The 17919-nt window shown below is 55.8% G+C and overlaps 1 protein-coding gene across 5 annotated transcripts in view; it reads right to left on the bottom strand.

Annotated features, from left to right (window-relative positions):
* Positions 1 to 1200: 1200 nt before the first annotated feature.
* The window catches only part of SUFU (SUFU negative regulator of hedgehog signaling), a 108755-nt gene continuing 92036 nt past the window's right edge, over positions 1201 to 17919 (bottom strand). For 2 of the 5 annotated variants that reach the window (XM_029201271.1, XM_029201272.1), the window contains exons 9-12: positions 15336 to 15470; positions 13647 to 13785; positions 4829 to 4897; positions 1201 to 2363 (exon numbers count right to left, since the gene is read on the bottom strand). In XM_029201271.1, the coding sequence (XP_029057104.1) occupies positions 2274 to 2363; positions 4829 to 4897; positions 13647 to 13785; positions 15336 to 15470 (433 nt within the window). In that variant the 3' untranslated portion in view covers positions 1201 to 2273. Of the gene's footprint in view, positions 7900 to 13646; positions 13786 to 15335; positions 15471 to 17919 lie in introns of all 5 variants that reach the window. The other 3 variants (XM_029201269.1, XM_029201270.1, XR_003790570.1) reach the window with 2 other exon arrangements.

Below are 17919 nucleotides of genomic sequence, written 5' to 3'. Positions count from 1 at the left end.
ACCAGCCAGAAGCTCAGTGGAGGGCCCCCTCGCTGAGAAACCTCTGGAAGGCACCACCGCCTAAGGGAAAGGAGGTCTGGGCAGAGATGGCGAATGTTCTACCACTCCCCCAGAGCCCATGCACTGTAGGGAAAGGAGATGGAGGCTGGTCCCAGCCAAATTTTGGAGGTTCCCCACACTGACAGGGCAGGAAGGGGCCACAGGCTTCACAGGCTCATCGTCTCAGAGCTCCCCTGCTTCCCTTCTGCCTCCCACACTGACAACAAAACTTAGCTCAGAAAAGAGCCCCTCCCCCCAAGCCAAACCAGACAGGTAGAGGCAGGTCCCCGGAAAGAAAGAATCTGTGGAGAGGCAGGTCAGGATGGCAAGCAGGGAGGCAAGCCAATGGCACCTCTTTGGCCATGAAATGTCTGAAGACAAGAGCTTTAAAGGCAGGGATGCTGTGGTGGGTGAAGGCCAGGAAACGTCCTTCTGGAAAAGTCCTCAGAGCAGAAGGCACAGCTGCTGCCAACATCAGGTCCCGAGGGGCTTCCATCTTCGGCGCTTGTGTGTGTGTGGGGGCGTCTCTCCCAAATGCCAGGCTGATCCGCCGTGAAGCGCTGAGTTTGATGGGGTTAGCCAGGCAGCCCTGCTGGGGTATGCAGAGAAGGAACCAGACCCGAGTGGCCCCTTGGAAGTCCAACAGCCTGGCCACTACCCTCACGGCCCCTGGAGGCAGCTCTTTGGCTAGACTGCTCATCAGAGGCGTCCTGCACCCCGTGGGCCTCCTTGGCACTCCCGGTGGCGCCTGTGTGTGTGGTGGCTGCAGACAGGGACAGGGCACGGGCCTGTGTGGTCCATGACAGACAAAAGGACTTTGCTTTGGAAAGGCCTGAAGGGTGATCTCGGAATAGCCACCCCTGGAGTTGGGGCTAAGAGGGCACGAAAGGGCTTTGCTGATTCCAGGTCGAAAGTGGGAGACAACCCAAGAAGAACCCCAAAACCATGGGCCAGAGATAGGCTGGCTATGAGATAAGAAGACCATGAGATCTGCAATACTGGGGTGAGGGACCAAGGACCGCGAGAGGCCAGGATGCAGGAAAGGAGACAGGACAAGGGGTAGAGAATGAAGGATGAGAAATGAATGGATGCAGGGAGGGCGGGCGGGAGGGCGGGAGAGTGCAGCGTTTGCAAAACCAAAATGAAAGACATGTTGAGAGGTTGATTTTTCTGTTTTTAATAAGCCAGAGTCCTGCAGCCTGGAGGTTGGGAGGCCCAGGGGATGAGGAAATGGGATGGGAGTGGCAGAGAGCTGGAGACCGAGGCCCTGAGTGGCAGGTGGGGATGGTCTGCGAAGCGCTGGGCTTCACCCTCTCTCAGGCACGCCTGGTTGGGAGGAAAACGCCTGGAAGGTGAGGCTGCAGTCACCAAGTCTCGGAGGTCCTGATGATCCTTGAACTTTGTGGGGACCCAGTCCAGCTGGGAACCAGCAGCAGCCCTTCCTGGCCCCAGCTAAACTGGGCTCAAGGCTGCATGGGGGAGTGCCTCAGCTCCACCAGGCCCAGCTGGGAAGAAAAGCCTGTCCGCGAAGCTGGCTCCTCCAGGGCCCCGGACTGGCAGGCGAACACTGGCACCTTCTCTGGTGGCAGCTCAGGGGGAGACGGCCCCAGGCCCTTGTCTGAGAGAATGAGAAAGTTCATCTGGAAATAAAGTTCTGTTTAAAAAACATTATATAGATGGCTTCTGGACATCTTTGAAGAGCAATAAAATACCATCCGGTTTCTACAAAATAAAATAAGGAGGAAGAAAACCAAACATGATCGAAGGAATCGTTGCATGGCCAGAGGAGCTTGACTAACAAAGGCTCCCCAGAGTTGAGCTGGGCAGCGCAGGCGGCCACTCCGCCTCCCTCCTGCTGGGCTGTGTGGCAGAGGGTAGGTGAGAACCAGGCCTGTCTCCACCTAGGAGCACATCAGAGGTCCGGAGGCAAATCTCAAAACGGAACCTGTGGCAGTGGCAGGAGGGGAAGGTTGGCATTTGCCCAACTGTGGCCCACTGGGGCCAGGGCCTGGTCACATGGCTTGGCCGGCTGCCGGGGGAGCCCCCAAGCTGCAGGTGAGGGGGGGCGCCTGTGGCCTGTGCGTGGCATCCCAGCGGGCTACGGGCGCAGTGGCTGCGTGGTCATCCTCACACTTGTCCTTTTATTTGTGGGAGTCTCGTTTACGCAGTTGTTACACTGGAGTCACCAGGGAGCAGCTGGGCTCTCCCTTGGCCCCTGCAGGGCCCAGCCCAGGCTAGTGCAGCGGACTGTCAAAGACCATGTCAGGTAGGATGGAGACTTTGAGCTTCTTTTCAGGCCAGCTGTACTCTTTGGGAAGTTTGAACTGTGGAGGGGGAACAAGCACAGAGCCAGAGTATACATGGTTAGCAGAACCCACTGCCTTCTTCCCACGCTGCCTACAGAGAGGCCAGGACCCTCACCGAGGCCCTGTCCCCTGGGTGCTGGGGGCAAGACAGGCCACTGGTTGCCTGGCTTCAGTCACCAATGCTAGACCCAGGTGGGCGGCTGGGGTCAAGCTGCTGGAGTTCGCTGACCCCTCCTTTCCCCTTGCCCTGCCAATAATTAACTGGGGTTGGAGGAGGCTTGTTTTCTAACACTTTCTTGACTGTGCTGACCTCCCTCCAGCTCACTTCCTTGGTTCTGCCTCAAGCATGTAAGGAATCTGCTCCCTGAGGCCCAGGGGCTAGAGGATGGGGGGCAGGGGAGGGTGCAGATGCTACAGGGAAGTGGCTTGAGGTCTGGAACTCTGCGGTCCTGTCCCTGCCATGGCTTCTTTCTGAGGCTGGTGGGGAAGAACGCTGGAACTGGCCCTCTGTAGCCTTTGCCAAAGGGTCCCCAGAGAAGGAGGTCCTGGCTCGGCCTCGGTGGGGGCCGAGAAGCAGGGCTAGTGTGGCTTAAGGTGATTTCTTGGGCCTGGTGCATTCTCGAGTGGAGTAAACCCCCATCCTGCTCCCCCTTGTTCATTCTCACCTGCTTCCCAGAGTTACCAGCCTGAGAGAGGTGCCAGCAGTGGCCAAGGAGAGCCCAAGGTCTTCCTACCCGACTCCCCGGAATCACTGATTTGCCTACAGTTGTGCTTCTTGAGCTTCTGGTGGGGGTAAGGGAAGAGGCTGACCTATCTTATTCCTTCTGTATGCTAGGACCCTGCATGGGTCCTATGGTGCTCACAGATGCTCCCTGATTTAGGAGCAGGGTCTGCCTTTTATGACTCCCGCTGCCCCGGGGCCAGGCAAGAAGACAGGCCAGGCTGGGAAGGAGGGAAGAGCAGGGCCTTCAGCCTGCCTGGAGCTGGTGCTGGCAGTGGGTGGGCCTGACACTTCCTGGCTGGCTCCCTCTCCCTCCCTCTGATGGGGGACTGTCCAAGCCAGGACCAAAGTGGAGAGTAGGGCAGGGTGTGGGGACAGCCTCTGGACAGGAAAGAAAAAAAAAAGTCATTTTTAGTGACCTACTTTCCTAAGCTCCTCCTGGCTCCTGTCCCTCCTGCCTGGACTACCCCCCTTCCACCCCCTCAGCACCCGAGCTGAAAGCAGCAGTCTGGCATGGTGCCATCCCTGTGCGACATGGCCTCTCCGGAAGCACTTCTGGGCAGCTGGCTCTGGTCTGACTGAATGGGAGCCAGGCTTCAGGGACCGGTGACTTGCGGGGGTTGACTGGCCGGCACAGACTGGGTACTTGGTGACTTCTGAACGTATAAATGAGTTAATTTACCAAGCCACATCCCAGAGGAGAGAGAAGACACTATCCCTTTGGGGGGTGACCTTAGGCTCTGAGGACTTCCTGTTCACCTGGAGACCTGGACGGGCCAGTCCTGGCCTGTGCACTGTCCTCCACCCCGTGGACGTCTGTCGGAGGCTCCGTGTCCTGGCTGACTCGGCCCTGGAAGCCCCGGCAACTGGAAGCTCCAGCCCTGGCTGAAAGTTGGCTCCTGCCTGGCTTCGCTCTAGCTTGGAAGCCTGGCCCCTGGGAGGTGAAGGTGCTGTCCCCCAAACACACTTCCTGGCACAAAGGACGAAGGAAGGGTCTCTGCCCCGGGGCAGGGGAGGCCCAGAAGAGCAGGAGGACAGCCAGCTTTGCTAATGTTCCATTAACCTATCGGGCAGGGCACTGAGGCCAGGAAGGCTCAACCCTGGGGTGCTGCTTGGTAGGAGGCCGGAGGAGGGGAAGGGACTTTCCAGGATGAGGTAAATCCCCACAAATGAGGATGCTGGGAACAAGGAAGAAAAACAAAGGGGATTATGGGCTCCATTCCTATAGCCCAGCAGAACAGCCAGGGAAAGCACAGGCCCCCACCTGGCCCACCAGCTCGGCTAGGGCTGGAAGAGGTGGACCAGAGGGGAGAGCTCATGGCCAGAGAAGGGAGGAAGGAGAGTGGCTCCTGGGTGGCCTGAGGCAAGAGCAGGAGTCCCTCGCTGCCCACCAGAACTCTCCCGTGGAATGTTCTCTGGCAGCAGGCGTGGGCTTTCTGTTCAGAACCTGCCAGGGAACAGCAGGGGCTGAGGAGAACTCTGTGCTCCTCAATGAGGAGCCTGAAGGCCCTGGCTGCCTCTTCAATGAGGTTCTCAGGAGTTGGCAATTCAGACAATTTGCTGGGTGTCCTTACAAGGGCTGGTGGTGGGGTAGGGGGTGGTTCAGGGAAGAGAAGCAAGGCCATTTAACATCTCCTTTCCAGCCTATCTCCACACATCAGAGACACACACACACACACACACACGTGCACGCACACACACACACACACACACACGCTCCTGGAGACTGGAACCTGCCGTCAGAGAGAATCAAACAGCTTACTTCCTCTGGAGAAGTCAAATCTTCCAAGTCCTCCAACATTTTCTCTACAAACTCTTCAGTCAACAGAATCTGGGAAGAAGGCACAAGACAGGCTTTTATTATTTTTTTTAAATATATGGTCTTTTTGCTAACTGCCAAGCTATGGACCTTTCTTCAGGCCATTAAGGAGCTATGAGGCCACTGCAATGTGTTCTAGGGACACAGGGAAGGGCCTGAGGCCTATCCCCGACTGTCGCCCACATGCCCACCACCACCTGCCTACCACATCAGAGGGACTGGAGCAGAGGAGGAAGGACATCAGAGGACAATGGGAAGCAGGGAGGGACATCTGGAGAGATGGCGGCGCTGCTCCCAGAAGGGACACGAGAACGGGTGGGGAGGAACCCCTGTTTTGGCAGTTCGGGCTTCCTGCGTGCTGCAGTATGGTAGTGGGGAGACAGAAGAGCCGAGGGGCAGAGAAGAGAGATTCCAACACTGTCCTTGCCCAACCAGGTTCACTTGGTAGGACAGAAGAGATCTGTCTGGATTTGGAATACAAGCCTCATCTGGAATCTGGAAATGCCCCGGAAGGTACATCCAAGAATGTCTGAGCTGCAGAATTTGGAGATTGTACACCAACCTCTCTCATTTTACAGAAGGGAAAGGGACTCCTTAACTCCCACTTCCATCCGTGGCCTCTACCTCCTCCCAGACTGGAAGCTCCCAAACCCCTGCCCTGCTGGCCCCATTCAGCCACTGAGTTCTTCAAGCTTTCCTTTAAGAAACCTCTTCTCCAGGGCATCTCCCAGCTATCCCACTTTGCTGTTCTAGTCTGGTGTCTTGTGGCTTCACGCTTTGACGTAGAGGACAGCCTGGTCCCACTATGCGGCAGGCACAACCAGGACCCTCACCCCCTAAAGCAGTTTTCACAGTTAGCAGCAATGTTCAAGGGTACCCAAGGCTTCCTCAGCCTGGTGGGCCGTCTTCTCGACTGGCTCCTCTGCCCAGCCTGACCCCTTCCACTACCCCTCTACCCCCGTGCTGGTCAACGGGGCCCCCTGACCTCTGCAGCAGACCCTTCTGTCCCCCCGGGCTGTGGCTCTCCCCGCCTCTTTCTGCCTTCTCCAGCAGCCTGTGAACGCCCGGGGTGGGGGTGGGGGGGATGGAGGGAGAGAACAATGAGTTGAAGACCAAGGTGAGGGGCTCCTCTGAGGAAAAGTCCCCTATGACAAGGAGGAGGATCCAGGACTTGAGAAAATACCCATCAGGTTTCCCCTGGGAGTTGTCCACTCTGATGAGAACCTAAGTTTCAACATCTGGAATAGAGTCAGCTTGTGAGATCAAGTGAAATGGCAGAGAAAGGAAGGTGAGCAAGCAGGATCACTGGGCGCCTCACAGGACGGAGGGCTCTGAAGGAAGGAAGTTGACGGGCTGGAGGTGTGAGCAAGGAATGAGAAAACTACCCCAAGTGAGCAGGTAAAACACCACCACATCAGGCACCGTACTAACCGCTCATATATCTTATCACCTTCCAGATGAGGAAACTGAGACACAGATGGGTTATGTGATTTGCCCAATGTCACGTGGCTTGTGAGCAGCTGAGACAAGATCAGGTCCCGGTCTTGCCTGGACTCTAAAGTTAGCGCCCAGAGCACAGCTTCCAAATCCTAAGGTCTCACCCTCATTTATTGATCCTTCCACTCGTCTGCCCATCCATCTATTTGATTCCATAAGCATTCCCTGGGTGCCTCTGCTAGGCCTGGCCCTGGGTGGAGCCTCAGGAACACAAGCATGAAGGCAGTCCATTCCCCACCTGGACAAGCACCTTCCCGCGCTTGACAGGGAGCCAAAGGTCATCTCCTTCTCAGGCTGCAAGCCCACAGTCAAGGACAAAACAGCTCCAACCACTGGCCCACAACTCCTCACCAAGGTTTTTGTTTGAGGAGCTCAGGCTTCAAGTGGAGACAGAGACAAGGTTTAGACAGGCAAAGCCAGTCCAGGGAAATGCCCACCTGAGGTGCCCCCTCCCACCTTCCTCCTGGTTCCCCAAGGCAGGACTGGCTGGCTCCTCTCACAGACTACCGAGACCCCTTCCCAATCCCACCCTGACCCTTGCTCCTCCTGCTTTTATCCCAGGGCTCCCCTCCCCACTGCCCCCCAAAGCCCAGAGTCTCTCTACCAGTTATCACCAGTCTGCTTGAGTAGTACAAAAGTCACATTCACGTTTTTGGCATTTCCGGGGCCTGCTGCCATCTCTGCAAATGCTAGCACAAACACAAGCATACCTAAAACCCAATTATATTACAGTGGCTCCAGTCCGGACCAGGCTGAACTGATTTCTAACCCACAAATACTTCGGAGGGAAGACATTTCTGCCAGAGAGGTAAATAGGCCTGGCAGTGTAGCTAGTGCTGGGGGTGAGATGGGATTGTGGGAGGGTTCACAGGGACGGTGACCACGCAGAGAGACTCCAAACAGCTGTAGAAATGGTAAAGGTAAACCCACCAACACTGAGTTCAGTCCTAAGCCAGTTCCTCTGACAAAGGTCTGGAACTGGTGGTGGAGAGAGGGTATGTTATGGTGGCCTTTGGTACGATCTGTGTGTGGACTCATTTTATACTCAGCTGGGGAAGGGGATGGTAAGACCGAAAAAGGGGACAAACCCTAGTCACTCCTCAATTTTCACTTTTGGTGATTTGTTGGTTCCTGCTGGAAACTTCGCATTTTAAAAGAATTAAACGGGGAAAATTATACATGAGATCTGCATGATATTAAGGGTGACATTCCCTGCAAAGAAACACGACAGACTGTCATAGCTCCAGGCACCTAATTTAATTTCCTTTGGGAGTTAAACCTTAGAAGCTTGGATTGAACAAACAGGCCCTGTTCTTTGTATATTTCAGACCTGGAGCTGAGAATGTTAACAGATCTTATCAACAGGACACTGGAGATAGACAGCTATGATGGAGCAGCTCCTGGGCGCTCTCACGAGGAACAGACTCGCCGTTGTGATGCAACTGTGGGAAAAGCCTGTGCAATTCTGGGGCTTCGGGCTCTTGAAGCTCCCTGGGTCCCCGTGGAGCTGCCTGGCTCTGCCACAAATAATAACAGGAAGGGTTATGATAATGACAGTGAGTGGTAATAATACCGCCAACAGCAGAAGCAGCGCCTCCCCTGTGTGCCAGGCACTGGGCCAAGTGCTTGACCAGTATCATCTCACTGAATCCTTAGGGCAGTCCTGCAAGGGAGGTAACCAGCATTCCCATTGTGCAGATGAGCGGGTGTCGAGAGGAGACAAGTCTGGACTTTAGAAGAACAGTGATCTGACCTCATGGTGGTAGAAGATGCTCTTTTCCTGTCTGGGGAAAGTACCCCAATTCAAGAAGCCTTGTATGCTCAGAGCTGACTCCTCTCTCTCCTCTGGTGGGGGAGGTGGAGGTGACTTTGGCTTCAACCAATGGCCTGGAAAACCAACGACACATCTCCCGGCCACCTGCTCAGCTCAAGAGGGCTGGAACCCTGGGCGTCACAGACATGCAGCTGCTCAAAAACCAGGATGGCCAACTAGAAAGGAAGGCAAACCATGCCCCAATACAGTTTCCAAGTGGGGACAGCAGGTCAAATTTCCAGGTCAGCTTGGTAAATGTGTACATAAGACGACAGTTACATTAGTCCTGAAAATAGCAGTAGAAATAATAATAATAATGAAAATAGCACTCATCGATGGTAGTACTCACCAGGAGCTGGGCATAAATGCTTATGTCTGTGCACAAGCAACCCTTGGAGGGAGAAGACTCTCTAGTGAGACGGGAAAGCCCCCCAAGCAATCTGAGCAGCAAACTCCCCTAGAAGGATTCTGAAAACCCAGAGATACCAGGCCCCATCCAGACCTTCTGAAGCTGAACAGCTCAGGCAAGGCCAAGGCATCTGCATTTTTAAAAGGCAGCCCCTCCCTCCAGGAGATCATGGTGGCGGGAGTGCTGGGGAAATACACTCACAGGGGAAGTGGGTTTGGGCACCGGTTTAACCAATACAGATGAGTTAGTGGCTGCAGCTCTACTACCAGCTCTAACTGGTGGAGCTGGGAGGGGAGCAGTGGCTCCCTGCCCCCCACTCCCAACCTCCACCTTTGATGAGGCTTGGAACACAGGCCAGCAGCTTACTCCAAGGTGCTCACACCCAGTGCCTTAGGACAGCCTGGCTGGTTGGTGAAGACGGAGGATTGTCAACAATCTCCCAATTCCCCAGGCCCCAGCAAGTTCCAGAAGGAACCTGAAAAGTGATCTTTCATCAATGCCTGCTCTGGGCAGGCCTGGCTATGGGACAGGCAGGGGCCCAGCTGCTGTAGATCTGATTCAAATGTCTGCGGTCAATGATGTTTCTGAGTCTGCAAACAGCACTGACAATGCCCACTCCTTCCCCTTAGTATGACAATCCACACTTTGTCTGGGGCGTTGTTTGCTCTTCGTGTTGACACGTTGTTCTTGCTTCCCAACAAGTTTGGCTTTCTTTTTCCTTCCCTTTCCTTCTCTCAGGGAAGGAGATGTGCTGTTTACAGGGCAGAGCCTGCCATGGAGCTGCTCTGGCACTCACGATGGCAGCGGGGGACACAAGACCAGGAAGCAGGCCAGTCTGCATCCCCCCGACCCTGACCGGCCAGACAGAAGTGAGAAAACAGCCCAGAGGACCCCCGTCCCCCAGGCTCGGGGGCAGAGGTGTGTGTGGCAGTGGTGGCACAGGGAGGCCACCTTCATTTCCTGTCCTTGCTGGGTGGTGAGGAGTTGCCTGAGGCGGCCAGGAGCAGGCTCACACTCCCCCTGCTCTGGCTGGCTGCCGCTGAGGGCAGAGTGGGCCGTCACAGTCCTCGCCCGAAAGGGAGGCTGCTGTACCTCCCTAGGCACAGTGCTGGCATTTAAACCCTAACGGCTGTACCCTGGACACTGAGGTCCCCATGGCAGCCCAAGCAAAGGTCTCCAGGGGGACCAGGTCGTGGCCAGGTTCACCAGTGGAAGGAGAAACAGCAGAGGCACGGAAGAGGAGCTGCCCAGGGCCTGGGCCAGGGATCGCCAAGTGTCTTCCACACAACATCCAAATGGGTGCATGGGGACAGGAGAAGGCAGCGGCTTGTCCAGAGGACAGGGGTGAGTCAGCCGCTGGGCTAGGAGAAGAGCCCAGCAGTGACTCCCCAAACCTGGCCTGGAGAAGCGAAGCCCACTTGAACAGCTGCTGGGTGTCTTCTCCCAAGCCCTGGGCCTCCCATCAGGGCTGGTAGGGAATGGCTGGGAACGGGGGGCCACCTGGGTGAGCTGTCAGACACCACGCAGCTGAGAAAGCACTGCAGGGCTTAAAAAAATATTCTCATATTTGGTGATGTGACCCCTGTGTGACCTCTGGGGCCGACTTCTCCCCCTTCAGATCAACCTTGGCTGGGGACGGATGAACGACTCAGCTCTGGGCCAGGCTCCCACTCAGAGGCTAACAGCCCGGTGTTGACAGACTCAAGGGAGAGAGGCTTGTTAAAGCCACTGGGATGAGGAATGCTGGGGGAAGGAGTGCAGGAGAGGATGCTGGCAGGCATCCCCCTGGTCTGAAGACCCTCCTGTACAACCCTGGAGTTGGTGGACAGCCTTTACCATCTCAGAAAAGATAAAAACAGCAAATGGTAGGGCAAACGGAGGAATCCAGTGTCAACCTATGGAAACTGAAGAGCCTAAGGAATTGGAGGATTCCTGCCTCTCCAGCTCCTCCAGGAAGCAGGGAGTGTCCACTGTGCTTACTCTGGGGTTGCAGACAGCCCTGCCTTTCTGGGCCGGGGCCTTGACGTTCCTGGGGCTGGAGAGATGGGGCAAGGAGGAGCCTGGAGGGCAGGTGCAGGCCCAGGAGCAGGTGGGTGTGGAGGCCTGTCTGGGGCCACTCCACAAGCTCCGGAAAGGGCCCAGATTCCCTCACTTTCTGCCTTTTTCTCTCAGGCTCTCCTTTGTCTCTCTTCTCCCATGTGGGGTGTCTCTGCCATGCCACTTCCCCAAGAGATAACAGGCCTGGGCTGGAGGCCAGAACAAGGTGCCAAGGCTGGGAGTGAGGGCTTCCAAGGCTGTTGAAGGCTGATGCAAGAAAGTCATCCTAGCCCCTCCCAACTCCTCTGGGACCAACAGGGAGTGTTCAAGCAGCAGCCAAGAGAACAGAAGTCTGGGTCTCTTCAGCCCTGGGGCTGCTGCATCCAGTTCCTTCCTGATGCTCTGCCCCCAGCAGGCCTGGGTACACAGGGGTCAGGGAGACACCCTGGATCCCGGAAGCATGAGTGAGAGATTCCTGTAGGAGGTGAGGGCAGGCCTCTCTGTTGGGGTCTCCCTCCAGAGGAGCCTGGGGTCCCTCTTGGCCCAGTGGAGTGGGCCCTCACTGGTGACTATGAGCCTGACCCCAGGCCTCCAGGAGGTCCTCAGACTCCCGGGGAGACAGGCAGCCCCACAGGGAGACTCAGAGGCCCACAAGTAATTACAAGCCCAGGTTCCCACAAGCTAGGGAGCTGCCTGTGACCACAGTGGCAAGACCCTGAAGAGGAAGGCGGGCTGCCAGTCAGATGCAGGAAGTGCTGACTGCTTTGGGGGCGGGGCGGGGAGGAGGGCTGGTGTGGGTGTTGGCTTCACAGCTGAGGACAGGCTGGCCTGGGGGCAGGGGCAGGGGCAGCGGGTTTCCCAGGGCTCCCTGGAAAGGGCCTTGAGAAACCCCTTGGTGAGTTAGGGTGTGTGCCTGGGGAGCGGGCCCCAGCCAGCCTTCCCGGGAGCTCCCCTGTGAGCTGGCCCCTGTGGTGGACCACACTAATGAGCCCATAACACAGGCCTTTGATTAAGCAGCTCCCAGCACAGCAACTTTATTGAAACATGCCGAGGCCAGCGGCTGGTTCCCACAGCTCCCGTTCCCGGGGCAACGGCGCCTGGGAGTGGACCATGTGCTGGGAGTCAGCAGGGCGAGTGCTCAAGCTCACTGAGGGGCTGCCAGGGAGGCGAGGGGGAGCAGGGCTGGAAGGGAACACCAGTAGCCGGAGGATCAGGGGCTTGGGAATCAGGGTTGGGCCCAGACCTTTGTGGGGACTGGGGGGCAACGTGACATCTGCCGAGTCCTCTGGAGGCCCAGGTCCCCAGGCTGCTGAGAACTGGAGACGCTGACTCCCCCCATCATCTCCGCCGGGGGCAGGAAGATGTTCCAAGGGGGATGGCGGGGCTCCAAGGACAGGTTCAGAGTTCAGCATGTGAAAGACAACTGGGTGAAATTTCTTCTTGAGTTTGGGGAGACTCTAGTTCCTACTTTCCCAAGAAAATGTGCTTAACCTTCAATACACAAAAGTGCTATCTGAGGACACTTCTGCTGAGACCTGTCAACACACTGTCACCTGCTAGGAAGGAGGACCTGTGACCTCTCAGGGGCTGGGGGTCTCCTACACGGTCCCTTGTTCCCCAGTCCTTCCCAGCTCTGCCCAGGCAGAAGGTCTACCCCCTCCCTCCTCTCCACAGAGGCAGCCCGGTGCCCTGGGACACGCTGGGGCTGGGGGGAGGCCCTTTCCACTTGCGCTGGGCTAATTTCAAATGTTATACTTCAGAGCTTTTGCTACAGCAACTACCAACACCACATGGACAGAAATCTAATGTTACCAAGTGGGACTTTTAAAATGTATTTATAACTTTATGGTTCAAAGTAATTTTGTTATGAAACAATGTAATAACAACAGTGGAAAAAGGCAAGATAATTTATGGAACACAATATCCCTAAAGCATCGGCTTCCATTTCTACCTCAGCTTAGTCTGGGGAGTGTGGTTGGTGTCCTTTGTTTGCCGTTTGTTTTAATTAAGGGTTAGTATTTTGGTGGGGAGGGGCAGGGAGGAGCTGGCCTGAGGAAGAGACACAGACACTCAAAGACTAAAAACATGCCTACATTAATGCTATATACACTTCACAGACCCCCACAGACCAGGCTAAACCCACAGAACTGGCAAAATTCTCTTCCCCTTTACAGTAATCCCTCCGCCCACCCGCACCCTCCACCATCCACCACAAACAAGGCAGAGTCACCTGTTAGATCAGGGTCAGATTCCCTTTCTGAGAGAGGTAAGGTAGAGTTCCTCCTCCCGTGCCCCCAACAAACAAAAAAGGATGTTGTTCCTCTAATACATCCGGGAGTGGGAAACAGGGCTGGGCCGAGTACCCGTTAGAGACCTGGACGGGGCCGGGGCTGGAAGGAGGCCTATGGCTCTCAGGACCCAGCACCCCGCTTGGCAATGGCTTGAAGCTGTGCTCCAGCCAGAACAGCAAAGGAGGGACAAAGTATTTCGGAAAAGCCAGCAGGTTTCTGCACAGAGAAGCTGGGTGTCCATCAGGAGGAAAAGGAGAAGCATTAGATGGGGGAGGCTCTGTGTGCCAACGCCTGCCCATCTCAGCCCAGTTGAGGCATCCAGGTCCAGATGCCCACTTTCTAGGAATTCTGGTGGGCTTTCCATATAGCACGAGAGTGGCTTCCACACTTCCTCCCATCCTGCTTCACCCTTCCGCTTCCTGTTCCTTGGTTTACCCAGTGTGCAGAAAGTCTCACATCCCTCAAACCTGAACTTCCATGGCAAACGGAATTATCAACGGCCAGGGCCTGGAGAGTTATCGCTCCTGCCTCAGGGTATGGGGGAGAGGCCAGGAAGTGCTTCTGGAGCTGGTGGGCTAGGCAGTAGCATCCACACTCCACATGGCATCTCACAACCAGCCCCTCAGGAAGAGGAGCCGCCAAGAGCTGCCAAGGGAGGACCGAGAGGGGGTGGGCACGGAAAGGAGGGAGGGAGAAGAAAAGGAGCCTTCTCACTTGTAGCCAGGGTCCATGAGCTGCGTAAGGGTGCTCTTCGGTGGCAAAGGCGCCTTCTACTCCCGTGGAGACAAAGGTGATGGCCATGTCACCTGTGATACTTTTATATGTAAAGTGCCGTCCGTGCAGGAGCCTGCCCCTGGGGGTGGGAACATGAGACAGTGAGAGCAGGCCTGGCCAAGGCTCAGGGGCTGTGGAGGCTATACTCCCCGGGATGGGCTGTCTGGCAAATGCCCTCCTGACCGACCATCTGCCCACTAACAGGGGCCTGGAACTAAACACGTTCATCTCAACACCTCCCAAGAGAAGCCTCTTACGAGTTCTCTACTGTTATCCTTCCAAAGTGCTCAAGGCTAGCAGATACTAGAGCAGCATTCAAAGGGCCTGAAAGGGGATGCGAGTCCACCTCCTTCGTGTCCTGGTGGGGAGACTGAGGCCAGAGAGGCCGGTTAGTAATGTGCCCAAGGTCAGGCCCAAGGCTAAAAGGCGGATCGTGCCCCATAGGGGTGAAGAAGCACCTAAACGAATTTCCCACACCCTGGGATGACGGCCTAGTGCCCTCACAGCACAATCCTGTGTCCGGGGCACAGTATTCCACCTCCTCCTGGCTCTGCACGAGATTTAAATGGCTACCAAGGCCACATCTTTAAAAAAAAAAAAAAAAAGCTGAAGCCAAGTGGGGTCACTCTGAGGGAGCCACAAGAAGTTACTGTTAATCCCAAGTCTGGAAATACACCTGGGGGAAGGGCAAGCAGGGGCAACCAGTGGGGCAGAGATGCCAGTCAGCAAAGGAAGCAAAACCTGCTCTTGGCTTTCTCACGTTGCCTCAGATTAACCCTTCACCAGCCTAAAGGCCCTGAGCCTGGGCCAGAGAGGGAGCTGGAGAGGAAATCGTTGGGGTCCTGGGGGGGTGGTGCGGGGGCCTGGCCAGACCCTGATTGCTCTGGCCACTTGCTCTCGTTGCCCTACTGGGCAAGGCTGGTCACCACACAAGGTCCTTCCTCAGGCTCCAGGGACAGTGGGGATGGTCCAAACCAGTGCAACCCCTTTCTTCCTTGTCACTGCTGTCTGAGTTTAGAGTTATCCTTGCTGCTTCTCCTGCTATAAAAGTGAGGGTGGAACCCCTGAGGGCTGTGGAGGAAGCCACAGCTGCAACAGGTTCAGCCCTGTGCAGCATCCCCATGCAGAGAGCTGAATTCTGGCCACAGGGGTGGGTTTCTGGCACTGTGGACAGCAGCAGGAGGGACACAGCTGGGCTTCTGGGTCCCTCAAGGAGTCTGCTGTGCGGGCCACGGGGTTTGGAGAACTGAGTGTTTCTGCATGGAAAAGCAGCAAGGAGGAGAAAATAGAGTCCCACCCATCAGATTCCCCTGCCCTACTATCCCAGTGCTACTGGGGACCCTGCCACCCCTGACTCTGGGCTGGTGGGATGGCAGGGCATCTGAGACTCCCTAGGTCACTGAACCTTCGTAAGGGAGCAGGGCTGGGGGACACTTCTCTGGACGGAGTGCTCTCCAGTGCGGTGAGGGCTACTGGAGGGTTCAGGGTCCACAGGCTCCCCCAAAGGCCCAAGACGGAGCGGGCTGACTAGCTCTCCTCCCCACCTGGGCCCCAGACTCTGCCTCGGTGTAGGGGGCAAGCACAGGCCTGGTGGCTCCTTGAGGCCAGGTTGTATGCTGTGGGGCTTACCTTAGGCAGAGAGGAATGAGGGCTCCTGACTCCTGGTTGAATTTCAGATGTACGCTCTCGAGCTGCCGCGTGCGGATCAGCTCATGGGGAATAATGGCCGTGGAGCTGTCACTTTCCAGGCTGTCTTTGCGGCTCCTGCGAAGCAAGCACAGGAACAGGTTCAGCACAAGGTGAAAACCGCAGGACAGGAGGCTCTCAGGCCAGGCTCCTGAGGAACGACAAGGATGGTGATTGATGATGAAGATAACAACAGCCACCATTTACTCACTACACGCTCGCCAAGTGCCAGCCCTGCGTGACGCACCTCCCGCTGATTACTCCTCACAGCGCCCCCGTGAGGTGGGCACTATTATTATGGCCCTTTTACAGATAAGGAGCCGGGGATCAGGGAGGTGACCTAACTTGTCCAGGTCACACAGTGGGGACTGTGGAGCTGGGATTTGGTCGCAGGTAGGTCTGGCTCTGAAGCCTCATCTTTGGCCAACACTCTGTATAAAAGCTTATGTCACAGTGGCTTGTTCTTCCCTATGATAGCAGCAGGGGCTTCTGGGAGCCCTTCTTCCCCTGCCCTAGAGCCTCAGACCCCAAGTTCTCTAAGGCTGGGGTGCTAGAGAGCCAAAAGACATGGCTCCGAGAGCTTCCTTCCTGCTGACCCTGAAAAGGCTGACATCAGAGCAGGCTCAGAGCATGCACACTCCTGCTAATGGCCAGCAGCTGCCGTGACATACACATCCTTCATCCAACAGGAAATGACACAGTCCTCATCGAGGGGTGGAAACCAGGCTCTCATTAGTCAGATCAGTGAGCTTGGCTGGGCAGCAGGACCGGGCCACCACCCTGCTGGGCTACGAGGCCCCAGGAACCCTGGACCAGATTCCTCCTGACTGTGGCCCCAGCCATGGCGAACTGTCACTTCTGCCTCACGCTCCCTCCTGTCCTGCTTCCCACCCACAGCTTGCTCCACAGCTGGGCCACGGGGTCCCTTTGCAATCTAAGATTTGCTCTTTCAAATTCAGCTGCCCCCACTGACAACCTCTCAAATCTGCTTCAGCCAGAAGTGAGGGTTACCCACTGATCTCATTCAAAAGGCCAGATCCTGGTTTGGACTGTGAATCTCAGAACAATTCCCCAAGTGAACAAAATACTGGGTGAGAAGCTTTAGTTATTTATCGTTGAAGCGGCAATAGCCACCCAGGACGTCTGGGCTTGACAGTCGCACAGCCAGTGGGGGCCCAACCTCCTTACACACTGGGGGGCTGAGCACTGGGGCCTGTGGCCCAATGAGGCACCCCAACACTCAGAGCACCTCCCCAGAGGGAGGAGGATGTGAAGTCAGCAGGCAGGATGGAGGGTGACATCAGAGAGCACAGGGCCCTACTGAGGCAGTGGTTTATAAAGCTCCCGAGGTAATGGGGACCATTCCCACCAGCTGGGTGGATCCACCCTCAGATGTGACATGTGACTGATCTTTCACAAAGTGGTCCCTTCCTCTGGTTTCCAAAGCCAATTCTGAAACTGCCCTTTGCCCTAGTGTCTCCTTTGACAAACCCTTTCACAAGACCTGTGAAGGAGACAAACATGCTGGCCAAGAGGGTCACAGAATTTCAGGGCTGGAAGGAAACTCTGAGGTTGTTTAATCTACCTCTTTCCTTTACAAAAGAGAGCCGGTAATGTGCTCAAGGCCACAGAGCTGGGCTGTAGCAGGCCATCGTGGGAGCCTAGGACCTCTGACCAGCTCTCTTCCCCTTACACCCCGGCTGCTACGCCTCCCTTCTGAGGAGGGCAACACCAAACACCACCCTCGGGGCTCAGACAAGAGCAGGACTCAAGAAAGACAGCAGCCCTCTTTGGTGAGCCCTTACTCTCCTCCAGAGTAAGGAGTCCACAGATTCACTCACTGAGTCCTCACAGCAAGGACTCTACACCAGGTAGATTCCTCTATAGTTAACGCTTCTTGTACAGGTCAGGAAACCCGCGGCTCAGAGAAGTGAGGTGATAAGCCTACAGTCACAGAGTGAGTTTAAGAGGAAAAGCCAGGGTGTGACTCTCACCATCACTTCCCTGTGCTACCTCTGAGACACACCACCATGCTCCCAAAAGGCCTGGCTGCCAGGTGGGCCTCCGAGCCGGTGGGCCTCTCTGACACAGGCAAAAGGGCTGATGAAGAGCAACTGGGGGTGGGAGCAGGGGCTGGGAGAGCAGGATCAACAGCACACAGGGCTAGAGATGTCTCAAGCTGGAGGGAAAAATAAATTGTTGAAAGTCAGCTAAAGTCACCTTGGTAACTGCTACAACACACTCACCCGGAACGAGGACATCAAACCCAAGTGCAAACAGCTTTAAAGAAATGGAAAAGAACTTAATCATCTGAAGAATTAATGTGACAAGTGCCCACATTTACACCTCCCACCAACCTTCAATCATTTGAAAACGTACTTTAATCTTTTAAGAGAAAAAAAAAATTGCAAAATGCTAGATCTGCCGTCCTGGAGCTTGGGTATTTCCGGCATGCTGCTTCAATGGAAACGCGGCTGCTCCACACACACACACACACACACACACACACACACACACACACACACAC

Source organism: Monodon monoceros, unplaced genomic scaffold, assembly GCF_005190385.1.
Source record: "Monodon monoceros isolate NGI ecotype Baffin Bay Population unplaced genomic scaffold, NGI_Narwhal_1 Super_Scaffold_4, whole genome shotgun sequence".
Lineage (NCBI taxonomy): Eukaryota > Metazoa > Chordata > Mammalia > Artiodactyla > Monodontidae > Monodon > Monodon monoceros.
This window is presented reverse-complemented; position numbering and strand designations above follow the sequence as displayed.